Source organism: Clinocottus analis, unplaced genomic scaffold, assembly GCF_023055335.1.
Source record: "Clinocottus analis isolate CAN_PGR_092001 unplaced genomic scaffold, fCliAna1.0.p SCAF_20, whole genome shotgun sequence".
NCBI lineage: Eukaryota > Metazoa > Chordata > Actinopteri > Perciformes > Cottidae > Clinocottus > Clinocottus analis.
Genome location: NW_027175932.1, coordinates 12,835,412 through 12,851,944, shown reverse-complemented (window position 1 = coordinate 12,851,944; position 16,533 = coordinate 12,835,412). Strand labels below are relative to the sequence as shown.

Genomic DNA, 16,533 nt, shown 5'->3' with positions numbered 1-16,533 from the left:
GTATATTACATTATTTAGGTTGACCTACAATCAACTGAAGCGGATGAGTGTGTTAATATTCCACCAAAGCAAGTTTGGTCTTTGGCCTTTTAGGCGATACTAGGCTACAAATAACACAGCAAAGAGCGAAGGGTCAATATGCAAACACCTTCACCCGAGAACCTTTCAGTTGGAATATTGTTGGAGTATTATAGCTGTGCTATAGAATAGAAGAAAAAAAACACCCAAGCACAACCAGCCGCTGCTATTTGGAGACCATGTTGAGGAAAAGGACCCTGTGCTGATGATGTACATGCCCGCACTGAGGCGTAGTTCACTGAGCTCAGCCTCCAACTATCTCTCTCCATGCCCCATACATCACACACGTCGGCTGGCTGGCTCCACGCCAAACACCAAATGGTTTTTCCTCTTGTATTGTTGATGGAATGAAAATCCTGAAGAATTTGAAGCGGCATCATTCCTACTCGAACTGAGGGGGCGTTTGATGGAGAACACCTCTCACATATAAACAGGTTTATTTTCCATCCGTGCTATTCACCTGTAATAGATGTTGAGTTACGGCTCATCTTTCAGTAAAACAGCTTCTGGCGTCCTCATTTGAATTCTTACAAATAAAACTGGATTTCAAAATGCCTCGGTGGTAATAACTGTAACAAGAGGGGCCTTAACAGATTTGTATGATGGGAAAGTTTGCATACAGGTCCAAAGTATTAGTGGCTCAAGGGCGCCCTCTGTCAGTCGGTAAAGGCCATTGTTCATTGCGATGGGAGACTTGTCAGAGGTAGGATGTTGACAAATACAATGTCTTGACATCTGTGAAACCTCTGCATTAATGAGGCAGATTTCAAGCCAAGATACATTGAGCAGCTTCTTCCTGCCGCCGATCTTTTTGCTAAGCTAAGCTAATTTCCTCTACTACTATCCTGTCTGCACGCAGTCTCTCAACTGTCCTACATTGGGATTTGGGTTTGACGCTATCGAATCATAACCTTATTTGTAAAGTTAAGAAGTGAAGAGTTAGCTCTAGCCTATATGTATGGATGGATGGATAAATTATAATTTGTATATAACAGATTCCAACTCTGACGCTTCAGGTCAGAGTATTCCTATTGAGCCTTACAGTTATAACATTTGTATGCATTGCGTGTAAAATCTATAATTACTATGGATTCTGTAGTGAGAGAAAATACGCCCCCGATAAATCAATGCTGCAATAATCCTTTCAGCCATCTACTATTAAACGTGTTTAAGACATTTATGGGAGCGGGGATGCTAAACACATCATAGTGAGACCTTACAAATACACACATCAGACAGTGTTTTACCCAAGGTAATGTTTTAACTTCATCAGTAGGCTCACCCAAGGTCTGTCAGGCTAGAGTATTATTATTAAACACTATATTGCTGAGCGTTGATGGTTCACTACTTTATTTAGTTTCAGTTTTTTTGCTGGCTTAACTGCAGCGCCAGGCAGCAGCAGGCAGAGCTTTGAGTCTCGACGTGTAGCTGCTCGGCTGGACGCCAGGTGGCGCTGTAGCATCCTCAATCCCAGAGAGCGGTGACCTCCAGTAGTATGGGAACGATTCCTCATGATCAGGAGCGTCTGGGACAAGAGGTGGTTTGCACTGCAACAAACTAAATACAGAACAGCTTTTAAGGTGTTTCCAGGATAAACCAGTCAAGCTAGTTTCTTGTTTTACGTACAATTGAAGAGAAATATAATAATCATGCTATGTTTGAGAAACATCCATCTCCCTCCAACCTGTCTGGTAAAGATAACAATATGTCCCCTTGCTCATGCAAGTACGAGCTGAATAGACAACCTTCACTTCAGACAGCACAGATCAACTCCCAGTATGTGTATATCTTCCAATACCAGTCAGTCAATTCACTCCAATTAAACAGTGCTAATTGTTGAGCTCATTTAGCTTAATCTCCACCATCCCTTCTCATCTGTGATATCCCCTCATTCACAAGGCAGACATTTCCCGATCCCTTATTAAATGCTTGTTACGAGTGTTATACTTCGTAGGAGCATGATGAGGGAACCCAACCTGTCACATGATAAACAGAATAACCGGATCATCCCTCTGCTACTGCCAAAGTAGACGAGGATGAGACCTGCAGAAGTGGCCTGGCGTTGGTCTTCTTTTGGTTGGAGATGAAACGTGCTAACGTCTGACACACTGCTGTGGAAGCCCCCAATTTATTTAGTGAACACTTTGATATTTAAACTGTGTTATTGATTAATGGTTCACATGACTCTCTGGTCCAAATTGGTTAACCCGACATCCCTAATCGCAATGTTAATAGTTTAAATAATAAATAGCGATATTTGCCTTTCGTGTACTTATACAATATTGCCACGTAAAATATTAAGATACAAGATATTAACATTTTAAAATGGCAATTGGGTTCCCCAACAGAACAAGGTTCACATTTTCATAAACAAAGCTTCTTTTTTTAATCTTAAAAAAGATCTTTGGCGGAGAAACAACTGGGTCCAGATCAACCGACTGAACTTAGCTCAAGACAACAGACCACCGTGAAAGGGAAGCTGCACATGAGCAGCTTCTGTATCGACTGGTACACAAGGAAGGCTCGGCTAGCTGGATGCTGTCATGCTAACGCTGGATTTTGCTTTCCATGCGTGCTTTAAGTCGACGGGGTTTGATTCAGCATGGACAGATATGATAATAAAAGACATGAAACACTTGTTGGAAAAAATAAGAGAACACAAGAACAGCAGGACGCACATGGACAACTTTGTCAAGCTAGCCATATTAGACAAGTTAACATCAGCTCGACGGTCACTGGCCTGCAGTGAAGAAACACAACGAGGAGGTGGAAAGAAATCATCTCCTCGATGCTAACGGTACATCGATGCTACATCGATGCTAACGGTACAAGAGCGGTTTTTCGAGTACATCCAGAACGTAACCGCAGACGCCGTCGCTACAACGCTGAAGGAGAGGCTGAGCACCGATCTCCCACACGGACAAACAGACAAAACTTATCGCCCAAACGTTCAAACTGTAATGTGTGCTGCTGGTGAGGGACGGTATGTGAGAGGCCTACAGCCTGAGGGGTTGTCTTCCTGTCTGAACTTAAGCTAGAGCTTCATTTCATAGGGGCATCTTAAAATATAAACTTGTTCTATTCGACTATATATGATATTTATATTTCATTATAATATACTCATGATATTTATATTGTATACTTATGATTATAATATATCATATGTATATATCATAATTTACTGAATATTATTATATGATATATATATATATATATTAATATACTGAATTGTATGAATTAGATGTCCTTCTTATGTCAGTGTTAAAATAAATGATAAAAATGTAACTGCAAAGCTTTTGCATTGACTCATACGAGTCTGTTTGCTGAAATTGATTGGATGCCCCCCCCCCCCCCCCCCAAAAAAACCCCTCTGAAGTCCCATTTCCTTGTCAGTAAATGTCAGTCTGTATGTATCATTGTTCCCAGACGTTCGTCGAAGAATCTTGTTGAACCAGAACTCAATGCCTGACATATGGGAGCTTTATGATGAAACGAAACATAGTCACAGTAATGTAAATAGATGAACCTTTCCTTCCCCGAACAGTTTGCAAAACCAGCTCTGGCTGCTTCTTGACTCAGGCGCTGCAGTTTGAAGTATGAACCTGCAACTCTTTGCCAAAAAAGTTCATTGCCTCTTTGCTTCAGAACATGTCGTTTTCCCTTGTGAGTACATGTCTGTGCTTCACATGAAGACATTACATTCAAGTACACTAGCTTAACAGTAGCATTGACAGGTTGTGTTGTTTTCCCTGTCCACACACATTTCCTTGCAGAAGCATTTTGGGAACTATTAAATGATAAAGGTTAGGCCTGCTATCGGGTAAAGCAAGATTTAATGATTATTCCAGGATGGGGTACTCAGAGAAAGCTTTAAAACTTCAAAATAGAATAGACAAAGAGAAAAAACATATCAACTATCCACTGGGTAACAGTGTATTCTGATTAACTTTCTTTAGTGGAAAAGTTGTGTTTGTTGTTGTTGAGTCTTCCAGGTTCAGTGAAAGTTCTTGTGATCCAGCTTGGGTCAAAGACTCTCATAAACGAGAAATGCAGCCAAGTGTCAGTTGGTTTTAATCTGTAAAAAATATTTTGAATCTTTAAATCGAGGAAAGCATCCTGGAGGACTGATGAGATTACACCTGATGCCTCATCAGCTCAACAGCTTGTACAAAGTGAGGCTGTTGGTTGTAACTCTGCTGTTTGGGTTCAAGGGAGAATAAATTGGAGGCCAGACACAGCAGACAAAAGGACACAGGATATTCTTTGTAGAACCTGGAAGTCATACAATACCTTCGCTTTTGCACAGGGTGGTTGTGAAGATGCTTGTCTGGTATTGAATTGTTACTGGACATCCATCAAAACAAGAGGGAAGATGGGGAAAAAGAAAAAGTCTTAAAGTCTAAAAACTAATTTGTTAATACCATCTACCCAACAGTACATGTCTGCATTTGTCTGGTTTCCTTTTCATTGTGCATTATGATGGAGAGATTTCTGCTGACAAGTGAAAGCACACAACATCATTCCCTCATGAATGTTGTGTTATCATACTGTTAGCAATCAAGCTCAGCAACATGAGCGTGAGACGGATCCCCACGTCAATACTCTATTCAACACCCAAATGTCTAAAATACTAAACTTGATTTCCTCTGCTTCACGTGCAGTGCTGAAAGAGAATGTGACACTGCCTCTTCCTACAACTCTGTGTATGCCTGTCTGCGTTTGTCCCCACACAAATTTGTGTTGCGTACATCTGAAGTAAATGTTTTTACAGGAGTAGTTTGACATTTCGTAAAATACACTTATTCAGTTTAATCCTGCATGTAGCTGGAGCTAGCTGGAGCAAACTGGAGCTAGCTGGAGCAAGCTGGAGCTAGCTGGAGCAAACTGGAGCTAGCTGGAGCAAGCTGGAGCTAGCTGGAGCAAGCTGGAGCTAGCTGGAGCTAGCTGGAGCAAACTGGAGCTAGCTGGAGCAAGCTGGAGCTAGCTGGAGCAAGCTGGAGCAAGCTGGAGCTAGCTGGAGCAAGCTGGAGCTAGCTGGAGCTAGCTGGAGCTAGCTGGAGCTAGCTGGAGCAAGCTGGAGCTAGCTGGAGCTAGCTGGAGCAAGCTGGAGCTAGCTGGAGCTAGCTGGAGCTAGCTGGAGCTCGTTGCCGGTTAGTTCAGCTGAGCCCAAATACTGGAAACAAGAAGAAACAGCTAGACCAGCTCTTTCCAAAAGTAACGAAACCCCCTGTCAATACCTCTAAAATATTTATTTTCCAGATGTCTAACATGCTATTCAGTGAGCTTTAAAGGTGCTGGAGGTTGGATTTAATTACATTTGAACAGAGCCAGGCTAGCTGCTTCAGTCTTTATGCTAAACTAAGTTAAGCTAACCAGCTGCTGACTGTAGACCATTTCTCTCTGGTGTGTGTAGGATTTAGCCAAAAAGCAAACAGGGAAATTGACGATAACTCTTGATTTCGTGAAAACGGAACAAATGCTTATTCTGGTTTTTGTGTATTCACGTTGTACCATTTTGAATGCAGGACTTCTGATCTCCTCAGCAGTTAATGTTCTAACCAGCAAAACGAAAAAAAGAAAAAAAAAAGCATCCTCCCACTGTGTGCTTTTCCTTCTCAGAAATACCCACCCTTCTTTTCTTTTTCATGATGGCTGTACTATCTAGGCTGTCAAACCGGATGCATATTTGAAATGAAAAGCCACCATAATATAATTAGATGAAATTCTTTCTTTTAGCTTCCCCGAACATCTTGCAGAACCAGCTCTGGCGGTTCAGCTACATGGTTTTCACCCAAGAAACTAAAAGTATAAAAGCCAGAAGAACTAGAAGGGATGTAGGACGCCAACTCCACACAGAGGTGCACGGACCAAAGACTCACAAACACTGAGACAACATGAAAGGTGTCGTAGCCTTCTTGCTGGTGCTGTGTTACCTGGCCTCCAGTGATGGTAAGTCACCACCGGATTATATTTTAACACAATTTATCATTGAAACGATTGAAGGTGAAATTAGATGTTTTTTCTTTTAACTGATATGTTTTTCCCGCTTACAACAATGATCATTTTGTCTTCACAGCCTGGACCTGCAACGAGGGTCCACGCCTGAATTATGCTCAGCAGATTGATGCTGGGAAAGGGCTCGTGGTCGCAAGAGACAAATATTATTCGTATTTCCTGGTTGGAGCGTCTTGGTACAGACTGAGCCTTCTCAGAACCAAGCACGTCTCAGTGGGAGGTGCAGGACTCTGGGCAGTTGACACCAGTAGCAGGGTCCACAAATACGTAGCTGGCTACTTTAAACAAGCCTCTGGTAACTATTATTATTATTAGGAATATTATCACCATTGTTAATATTGTTAATGTTACTTCCACTTCACAATAGTCTTTTCCTGATAATCATTATTATTGGTTTTGTTTTGTGTACTGTATATTATAGTACTGGTGCAGTACAGCACTCCTACTATGTAGAAGATCCCCAAGTGACAGATTTCCTTGTGCAATACATGATTTCCACATTTACAGGAGCATCAAACTGTTTGCTGACTAACCTTGCTGCTCGTCTTCAGGTCTGTCTATGCATCAGGTGGACGCGGGAGGTGATGATCAGCTTGTGGGCGTTACTACCTCCCTGTATGGCTACTGCCTGAAAAGCACAACAGCTTCTGTCTTCCAAGGAGTGGGTTCCCTGTCATGGACTAACCTGGGGAGGAGGTTGAAGTACTACAGCTGCAGCGCAAACAAGGGATGCTGGGGAATCGACACTAGCAACCGTGTCTACTACGCGCAGGTTGGCCCCCGTAGAGCTTATGAAAGCTCACATCTTTTAACTGTTGGTGTTGGAGTTACTGTTACAACATGTGAAGTATACCACACTCATTGATCAAGACAAACACTCTGTGTATTCTTCTTATGACAGAGCGTGAACGCAAACACCTGCAGCACCTCTGGCTGGAGATTAATTGGTGGGGCTATGACAATGATTGAAGCAGGGGAACATGGAAGAATCTTTGGAGTAACCACTCGAGGTTTGGTCCATGAAAGGTAAGCAAGTACTCACAGTCTGGCACTCACAATAGAGGATGATTTTTATTGTGTTTGTAGATACAGAAAGGTTACAACCTGAAGCATTCACAACATTCTAGTATGATAATATATATAGCAAGAACAGTGACACCTAATAAAAATATAGTTGTCATTATTTTCATGTCAGTTATATGTTAATACTCCAAAAACATGTCTTTATATCTTGCATGCATGTGCAGTAACATGATGTTAAAATGACTGTGGTGTAAGTCTGACATGTTGATAAGGTGTGATTGTAAAAGTATGGCTTCTAATCACAGCACTTAGTCAGAGTTTATTTGTGAGTGTAAATGTGTACATACACAAAATCAGTCAAGCAAAAAAAGCTTAAATAATCTCAAATGCAAACCTTCATACATGTCTGCTGATGGATCTGATATTTATATTTTTATGACATTTCTCCAACTTCTTCCTCAACAGAGTTGGCATTACCAGCAGCATACCATATGGCACAAGCTGGCGCGAGATCCCAATGTGCACGGCAATCAAACACGTGTCCTTCGACCTCGGCAAACTTTGGGCCGTTACCACCTCTGGTTTGGTCATGACATGCGTGTGAAACACTCAGTGGGCTGCAATCTCCAATCTAGGGACAGGAATCTCCTTGAGTTGACTTCATCCCTCAATTCTATCCTTTCTTCAAACTACTCAGACTCACAAACACATGAGCAGCGTTTAGTTTTCTCTCAATGTTAAAGCTGTTCATGCATCTCTGTGTTATTGGGCTATTCTTTTTCTGGCAACAGTGAAAATGAAGGTGTCAAAAGACAAAATTGATTCTTAGAAGCAATGTGACCCTTTCTTAAATGATTCAGCATCAATGCACAAAACTCATTAATCAGACTCTAAAATTGTGTTTTATGAAAAAAATATTTTATTACATGAGGGAAAATTAATTCATTCAATTCAAACTTATTGGAATATGAAACATATATAGAAAATGAAAATAAGAAATTAACAATGTAAGAGTAACCTAATGTCTCTTTTTAGAATATCAGACATGTATAACCTCTACTTGCACGTTGTCGTACTTTCTATGATTTTCTGTTTAATAAATGATAAGTGAAGCAATTTCATCTGACTTGTTTTCATTCTGCATCCAACATGTTCATGCTGGTGTGACTGTGTGAACAAAGACAAAGTAAAGTCACTACATATGGAAGTGTAAAGAACTTTCAGACTGCTTAGAACATTGCATTTTGAAGGTCATTTCCATTCACTAAACCCCGCCCCCAAACAACAACGGCCCAATCATAACTTAGCAAAAGACTCGTCTGCGTGATGGCGTTTTGTGGTCTCATCGCCACTTTTAGCAACCGCCTTATGTAAGACCTTAAAGCTTCAACATGATTTAAGGTAGCTGAAAAGAAAGGGAATCTGCTGGAAATGAAATGACTAAGTTTAGTGCATCTTAAAATGTACTAAACACAGCTGAAACGCGATACGTTGACTTTTATTCTCTGTTTTGTGATCTGGATCAAATCCAACATGTGTAAGTAAAACAATGACGGTGAAATGTTAAACTGAAACGCTTCTTTGGTGCGCTGACTGTTGGATTGAAGCCGTGCGGTTAATATTACACAGTTATTCATAGTTATTGAAGAATCAATTGTAAGATCAAGCTCAGTAAACAAGCGCAGATGCTAAACACATCATAGTGAGACCTTACAAATACACACATCAGACAGTGTTTTACCCAATGTAATGTTTTAACTTCATCAGTAGGCTCACCCAAGGTCCACAGGCAGAACGATTATTTGGGGTTTACAAATAGAGAAGAGTGATGGATGAATGGTGGTGCTCTACAGAAGTCCAGGAACACATGCACACTGCAGTTAAAATAAAGTACATGGTCGTGAAATCCTCTCTGGCTGAGTTTCAAACAGCGCCGCTTCTTGGAAAAAAATGCAATCAAGCCACGATTGATGGGACGGCGCGATGAAGCCATGGCATGCAGTGAAGGCGTCTAGCTCGCGCCTAACTATTGTTTAAAATGAAATAATTGACCTTTTATTTGACATTTCTAGCAGCTTCAGTAAAGTGTGTTAAAAAGGTAAATGTTAATAAATAAGATGAGTTCTTCTTTCGTGTGAGGGTTGTAACACATAGAAGTGCACTGGTTTGTTTTGTGTGTGTCTGTGAGTTGTCGCCCTGCCCTAAATTAAAAGAAGAGCTGCCAAAAAAGTGTTTTAAATGAGCGGTGTTGGAGCATTGTGGATTTAGATAATGACTCATTCATGCAAACCGCAGAATCATTTGCTGATGATCTGCCTTTGTATATGAGACCGGTACCATCTATAATATCTGGAGAGAAGTCAACTTTTCATTTTTAGATTCGATTGAGTAAATCATATATTTCACAGTCTCAAAAAAATATAAAATAATTATCTAGAAAACAATTTAAAAAGACCTGAACGACATCTTTTCACGGCAAAATCTCTTTTATTAAGATGAACATTCTACCAAACATCTCATTTTTACCTAACATGTTGCTTCCACTACCACCAAAAAGGGGAATTTTGAACTATATTTCAAAAGAACAATATCCAAGAATTAAAATCAGTTATTACAATCTTAATGTTCCCAATGTTCAGCCTTAATATTATTAATTCATGGTTAGAGCATTGAAAATTATAGATATAAATATTATATACATAGTTTCAACACTTAAACTTGTAAAGTAATTGTTCTCTGTTCTGTCTCTTTGAGATTTTGACTAATTGTTTGACAAGCCGTGTGAATTGAACATAGATATTATTTGTCAAAATGGAAAGCCTGTCAGGCTAGAGTATTATTATTAAACACTATATTGCTGAGCGTTGATGGTTCACTACTTTATTTAGTTTCAGTTTTTTTGCTGGCTTAACTGCAGCGCCAGGCAGCAGCAGGCAGAGCTTTGAGTCTCGACGTGTAGCTGCTCGGCTGGACGCCAGGTGGCGCTGTAGCATCCTCAATCCCAGAGAGCGGTGACCTCCAGTAGTATGGGAACGATTCCTCATGATCAGGAGCGTCTGGGACAAGAGGTGGTTTGCACTGCAACAAACTAAATACAGAACAGCTTTTAAGGTGTTTCCAGGATAAACCAGTCAAGCTAGTTTCTTGTTTTACGTACAATTGAAGAGAAATATAATAATCATGCTATGTTTGAGAAACATCCATCTCCCTCCAACAGGTCTGGTAAAGATAACAATATGTCCCCTTGCTCATGCAAGTACGAGCTCGCCAATATCTTCAAAGCTTTTACATCATCTGCATGAGCTCATCTGTACACCAATCTGAATGACCACACGCACTGAATAGACAACCTTCACTTCAGACAGCACAGATCAACTCTCAGTATGCTTTCCATGCGTGCTTTAAGTCGACGGGGTTTGATTCAGCATGGACAGATATGATAATAAAAGACATGAAACACTTGTTGGAAAAAATAAGAGAACACAAGAACAGCAGGACGCACATGGACAACTTTGTCAAGCTAGCCATATTAGACAAGTTAACATCAGCTCGACGGTCACTGGCCTGCAGTGAAGAAACACAACGAGGAGGTGGAAAGAAATCATCTCCTCGATGCTAACGGTACATCGATGCTACATCGATGCTAACGGTACAAGAGCGGTTTTTCGAGTACATCCAGAACGTAACCGCAGACGCCGTCGCTACAACGCTGAAGGAGAGGCTGAGCACCGATCTCCCACACGGACAAACAGACAAAACTTATCGCCCAAACGTTCAAACTGTAATGTGTGCTGCTGGTGAGGGACGGTATGTGAGAGGCCTACAGCCTGAGGGGTTGTCTTCCTGTCTGAACTTAAGCTAGAGCTTCATTTCATAGGGGCATCTTAAAATATAAACTTGTTCTATTCGACTATATATGATATTTATATTTCATTATAATATACTCATGATATTTATATTGTATACTTATGATTATAATATATCATATGTATATATCATAATTTACTGAATATTATTATATGATATATATATATATATATATATATATATATATATATATATATATATATATATATATATATATATATATATATATATATATTAATATACTGAATTGTATGAATAAGATGTCCTTCTTATGTCAGTGTTAAAATAAATGATAAAAATGTAACTGCAAAGCTTTTGCATTGACTCATACGAGTCTGTTTGCTGAAATTGATTGGATGCCCCCCCCCCTCCCCCCAAAAACCCTCTGAAGTCCCATTTCCTTGTCAGTAAATGTCAGTCTGTATGTATCATTGTTCCCAGACGTTCGTCGAAGAATCTTGTTGAACCAGAACTCAATGCCTGACATATGGGAGCTTTATGATGAAACGAAACATAGTCACAGTAATGTAAATAGATGAACCTTTCCTTCCCCGAACAGTTTGCAAAACCAGCTCTGGCTGCTTCTTGACTCAGGCGCTGCAGTTTGAAGTATGAACCTGCAACTCTTTGCCAAAAAAGTTCATTGCCTCTTTGCTTCAGAACATGTCGTTTTCCCTTGTGAGTACATGTCTGTGCTTCACATGAAGACATTACATTCAAGTACACTAGCTTAACAGTAGCATTGACAGGTTGTGTTGTTTTCCCTGTCCACACACATTTCCTTGCAGAAGCATTTTGGGAACTATTAAATGATAAAGGTTAGGCCTGCTATCGGGTAAAGCAAGATTTAATGATTATTCCAGGATGGGGTACTCAGAGAAAGCTTTAAAACTTCAAAATAGAATAGACAAAGAGAAAAAACATATCAACTATCCACTGGGTAACAGTGTATTCTGATTAACTTTCTTTAGTGGAAAAGTTGTGTTTGTTGTTGTTGAGTCTTCCAGGTTCAGTGAAAGTTCTTGTGATCCAGCTTGGGTCAAAGACTCTCATAAACGAGAAATGCAGCCAAGTGTCAGTTGGTTTTAATCTGTAAAAAATATTTTGAATCTTTAAATCGAGGAAAGCATCCTGGAGGACTGATGAGATTACACCTGATGCCTCATCAGCTCAACAGCTTGTACAAAGTGAGGCTGTTGGTTGTAACTCTGCTGTTTGGGTTCAAGGGAGAATAAATTGGAGGCCAGACACAGCAAACAAAAGGACACAGGATATTCTTTGTAGAACCTGGAAGTCATACAATACCTTCGCTTTTGCACAGGGTGGTTGTGAAGATGCTTGTCTGGTATTGAAATGTTACTGGACATCCATCAAAACAAGAGGGAAGATGGGGAAAAAGAAAAAGTCTTAAAGTCTAAAAACTAATTTGTTAATACCATCTACCCAACAGTACATGTCTGCATTTGTCTGGTTTCCTTTTCATTGTGCATTATGATGGAGAGATTTCTGCTGACAAGTGAAAGCACACAACATCATTCCCTCATGAATGTTGTGTTATCATACTGTTAGCAATCAAGCTCAGCAACATGAGCGTGAGACGGATCCCCACGTCAATACTCTATTCAACACCCAAATGTCTAAAATACTAAACTTGATTTCCTCTGCTTCACGTGCAGTGCTGAAAGAGAATGTGACACTGCCTCTTCCTACAACTCTGTGTATGCCTGTCTGCGTTTGTCCCCACACAAATTTGTGTTGCGTACATCTGAAGTAAATGTTTTTACAGGAGTAGTTTGACATTTCGTAAAATACACTTATTCAGTTTAATCCTGCATGTAGCTGGAGCTAGCTGGAGCAAACTGGAGCTAGCTGGAGCAAGCTGGAGCTAGCTGGAGCAAGCTGGAGCTAGCTGGAGCTAGCTGGAGCAAGCTGGAGCTAGCTGGAGCTAGCTGGAGCAAGCTGGAGCTAGCTGGAGCTAGCTGGAGCAAGCTGGAGCTAGCTGGAGCTAGCTGGAGCAAGCTGGAGCTAGCTGGAGCTAGCTGGAGCAAGCTGGAGCTAGCTGGAGCTAGCTGGAGCAAGCTGGAGCTAGCTGGAGCTAGCTGGAGCTAGCTGGAGCTAGCTGGAGCTCGTTGCCGGTTAGTTCAGCTGAGCCCAAATACTGGAAACAAGAAGAAACAGCTAGACCAGCTCTTTCCAAAAGTAACGAAACCCCCTGTCAATACCTCTAAAATATTTATTTTCCAGATGTCTAACATGCTATTCAGTGAGCTTTAAAGGTGCTGGAGGTTGGATTTAATTACATTTGAACAGAGCCAGGCTAGCTGCTTCAGTCTTTATGCTAAACTAAGTTAAGCTAACCAGCTGCTGACTGTAGACCATTTCTCTCTGGTGTGTGTAGGATTTAGCCAAAAAGCAAACAGGGAAATTGACGATAACTCTTGATTTCGTGAAAACGGAACAAATGCTTATTCTGGTTTTTGTGTATTCACGTTGTACCATTTTGAATGCAGGACTTCTGATCTCCTCAGCAGTTAATGTTCTAACCAGCAAAACGAAAAAAAGAAAAAAAAAAGCATCCTCCCACTGTGTGCTTTTCCTTCTCAGAAATACCCACCCTTCTTTTCTTTTTCATGATGGCTGTACTATCTAGGCTGTCAAACCGGATGCATATTTGAAATGAAAAGCCACCATAATATAATTAGATGAAATTCTTTCTTTTAGCTTCCCCGAACATCTTGCAGAACCAGCTCTGGCGGTTCAGCTACATGGTTTTCACCCAAGAAACTAAAAGTATAAAAGCCAGAAGAACTAGAAGGGATGTAGGACGCCAACTCCACACAGAGGTGCACGGACCAAAGACTCACAAACACTGAGACAACATGAAAGGTGTCGTAGCCTTCTTGCTGGTGCTGTGTTACCTGGCCTCCAGTGATGGTAAGTCACCACCGGATTATATTTTAACACAATTTATCATTGAAACGATTGAAGGTGAAATTAGATGTTTTTTCTTTTAACTGATATGTTTTTCCCGCTTACAACAATGATCATTTTGTCTTCACAGCCTGGACCTGCAACGAGGGTCCACGCCTGAATTATGCTCAGCAGATTGATGCTGGGAAAGGGCTCGTGGTCGCAAGAGACAAATATTATTCGTATTTCCTGGTTGGAGCGTCTTGGTACAGACTGAGCCTTCTCAGAACCAAGCACGTCTCAGTGGGAGGTGCAGGACTCTGGGCAGTTGACACCAGTAGCAGGGTCCACAAATACGTAGCTGGCTACTTTAAACAAGCCTCTGGTAACTATTATTATTATTAGGAATATTATCACCATTGTTAATATTGTTAATGTTACTTCCACTTCACAATAGTCTTTTCCTGATAATCATTATTATTGGTTTTGTTTTGTGTACTGTATATTATAGTACTGGTGCAGTACAGCACTCCTACTATGTAGAAGATCCCCAAGTGACAGATTTCCTTGTGCAATACATGATTTCCACATTTACAGGAGCATCAAACTGTTTGCTGACTAACCTTGCTGCTCGTCTTCAGGTCTGTCTATGCATCAGGTGGACGCGGGAGGTGATGATCAGCTTGTGGGCGTTACTACCTCCCTGTATGGCTACTGCCTGAAAAGCACAACAGCTTCTGTCTTCCAAGGAGTGGGTTCCCTGTCATGGACTAGCCTGGGGAGGAAGTTGAAGTACTACAGCTGCAGCGCAAACAAGGGATGCTGGGGAATCGACACTAGCAACCGTGTCTACTACGCGCAGGTTGGCCTCCGTAGAGCTTATGAAAGCTCACATCTTTTAACTGTTGGTGTTGGAGTTACTGTTACAACATGTGAAGTATACCACACTCATTGATCAAGACAAACACTCTGTGTATTCTTCTTATGACAGAGCGTGAACGCAGACACCTGCAGCACCTCTGGCTGGAGATTAATTGGTGGGGCTATGACAATGATTGAAGCAGGGGAACATGGAAGAATCTTTGGAGTAACCACTCGAGGTTTGGTCCATGAAAGGTAAGCAAGTACTCACAGTCTGGCACTCACAATAGAGGATGATTTTTATTGTGTTTGTAGATACAGAAAGGTTACAACCTGAAGCATTCACAACATTCTAGTATGATAATATATATAGCAAGAACAGTGACACCTAATAAAAATATAGTTGTCATTATTTTCATGTCAGTTATATGTTAATACTCCAAAAACATGTCTTTATATCTTGCATGCATGTGCAGTAACATGATGTTAAAATGACTGTGGTGTAAGTCTGACATGTTGATAAGGTTTGATTGTAAAAGTATGGCTTCTAATCACAGCACTTAGTCAGAGTTTATTTGTGAGTGTAAATGTGTACATACACAAAATCAGTCAAGCAAAAAAAGCTTAAATAATCTCAAATGCAAACCTTCATACATGTCTGCTGATGGATCTGATATTTATATTTTTATGACATTTCTCCAACTTCTTCCTCAACAGAGTTGGCATTACCAGCAGCATACCATATGGCACAAGCTGGCGCGAGATCTCAATGTGCATGGCAATCAAACACGTGTCCTTCGACCTCGGCAAACTTTGGGCCGTTACCACCTCTGGTTTGGTCATGACATGCGTGTGAAACACTCAGTGGGCTGCAATCTCCAATCTAGGGACAGGAATCTCCTTGAGTTGTCTTCATCCCTCAATTCTATCCTTTCTTCAAACTACTCAGACTCACAAACACATGAGCAGCGTTTAGTTTTCTCTCAATGTTAAAGCTGTTCATGCATCTCTGTGTTATTGGGCTATTCTTTTTCTGGCAACAGTGAAAATGAAGGTGTCAAAAGACAAAATTGATTCTTAGAAGCAATGTGAACCTTTCTTTTAAATGATTCAGCATCAATGCACAAAACTCATTAATCAGACTCTAAAATTGTGTTTTATGAAAAAAATATTTTATTACATGAGGGAAAATTCATTCATTCAATTCAAACTTATTGGAATATGAAACATATATAGAAAATGAAAATAATAAATTAACAATGTAAGAGTAACCTAATGTCTCTTTTTAGAATATCAGACATGTATAACCTCTACTTGCACGTTGTCGTACTTTCTATGATTTTCTGTTTAATAAATGATAAGTGAAGCAATTTCATCTGACTTGTTTTCATTCTGCATCCAACATGTTCATGCTGGTGTGACTGTGTGAACAAAGACAAAGTAAAGTCACTACATATGGAAGTGTAAAGAACTTTCAGACTGCTTAGAACATTGCATTTTGAAGGTCATTTCCATTCACTAAACCCCGCCCCCAAACAACAACGGCCCAATCATAACTTAGCAAAAGACTCGTCTGCGTGATGGCGTTTTGTGGTCTCATCGCCACTTTTAGCCACCGCCTTATGTAAGACCTTAAAGCTTCAACATGATTTAAGGTAGCTGAAAAGAAAGGGAATCTGCTGGAAATGAAATGACTAAGTTTAGTGCATCTTAAAATGTACTAAACACAGCTGAAACGCGATACGTTGACTTTTATTCTCTGTTTTGTGATCTGGATCA

The 16,533-nt window shown here is 40.5% G+C and overlaps 2 protein-coding genes across 2 annotated transcripts; both read left to right on the top strand.

Annotated features, from left to right (window-relative positions):
* The first annotated feature begins 5,243 nt into the window (after positions 1 to 5,243).
* Positions 5,244 to 8,213, top strand: LOC137791708 (fish-egg lectin-like). Its single transcript, XM_068586840.1, has 6 exons — positions 5,244 to 5,292; positions 5,815 to 6,027; positions 6,155 to 6,388; positions 6,645 to 6,865; positions 6,995 to 7,119; positions 7,582 to 8,213. The coding sequence occupies exons 2-6, from the start codon at positions 5,973 to 5,975 to the stop codon at positions 7,718 to 7,720; spliced, it is 774 nt and encodes a 257-aa protein (XP_068442941.1). The 5' UTR covers positions 5,244 to 5,292; positions 5,815 to 5,972; the 3' UTR covers positions 7,721 to 8,213.
* Positions 8,214 to 13,148: 4,935 nt separating this feature from the next.
* Positions 13,149 to 15,849, top strand: LOC137791722 (fish-egg lectin-like). The gene is made up of 6 exons (XM_068586856.1): positions 13,149 to 13,182; positions 13,705 to 13,917; positions 14,045 to 14,278; positions 14,535 to 14,755; positions 14,885 to 15,009; positions 15,472 to 15,849. Exons 2-6 carry the CDS (start codon positions 13,863 to 13,865, stop codon positions 15,608 to 15,610), a joined length of 774 nt encoding a protein of 257 aa, XP_068442957.1. The 5' UTR covers positions 13,149 to 13,182; positions 13,705 to 13,862; the 3' UTR covers positions 15,611 to 15,849.
* The last annotated feature ends 684 nt before the right edge of the window (positions 15,850 to 16,533 follow it).

Bases quoted from the DNA above. Each gene is read 5' to 3' on its own strand.
- LOC137791722 (XM_068586856.1), top strand. From the start codon at position 13,863: ATGAAAGGTGTCGTAGCCTTCTTGCTGGTGCTGTGTTACCTGGCCTCC. The intron at 14,279-14,534 runs GTAACTATTATT...GCTCGTCTTCAG, and splicing joins CTACTTTAAACAAGCCTCTG to GTCTGTCTATGCATCAGGTG. The intron at 15,010-15,471 runs GTAAGCAAGTAC...CTTCCTCAACAG, and splicing joins CGAGGTTTGGTCCATGAAAG to AGTTGGCATTACCAGCAGCA.
- LOC137791708 (XM_068586840.1), top strand. From the start codon at position 5,973: ATGAAAGGTGTCGTAGCCTTCTTGCTGGTGCTGTGTTACCTGGCCTCC. The intron at 6,028-6,154 runs GTAAGTCACCAC...TTGTCTTCACAG, and splicing joins TTACCTGGCCTCCAGTGATG to CCTGGACCTGCAACGAGGGT. The intron at 7,120-7,581 runs GTAAGCAAGTAC...CTTCCTCAACAG, and splicing joins CGAGGTTTGGTCCATGAAAG to AGTTGGCATTACCAGCAGCA.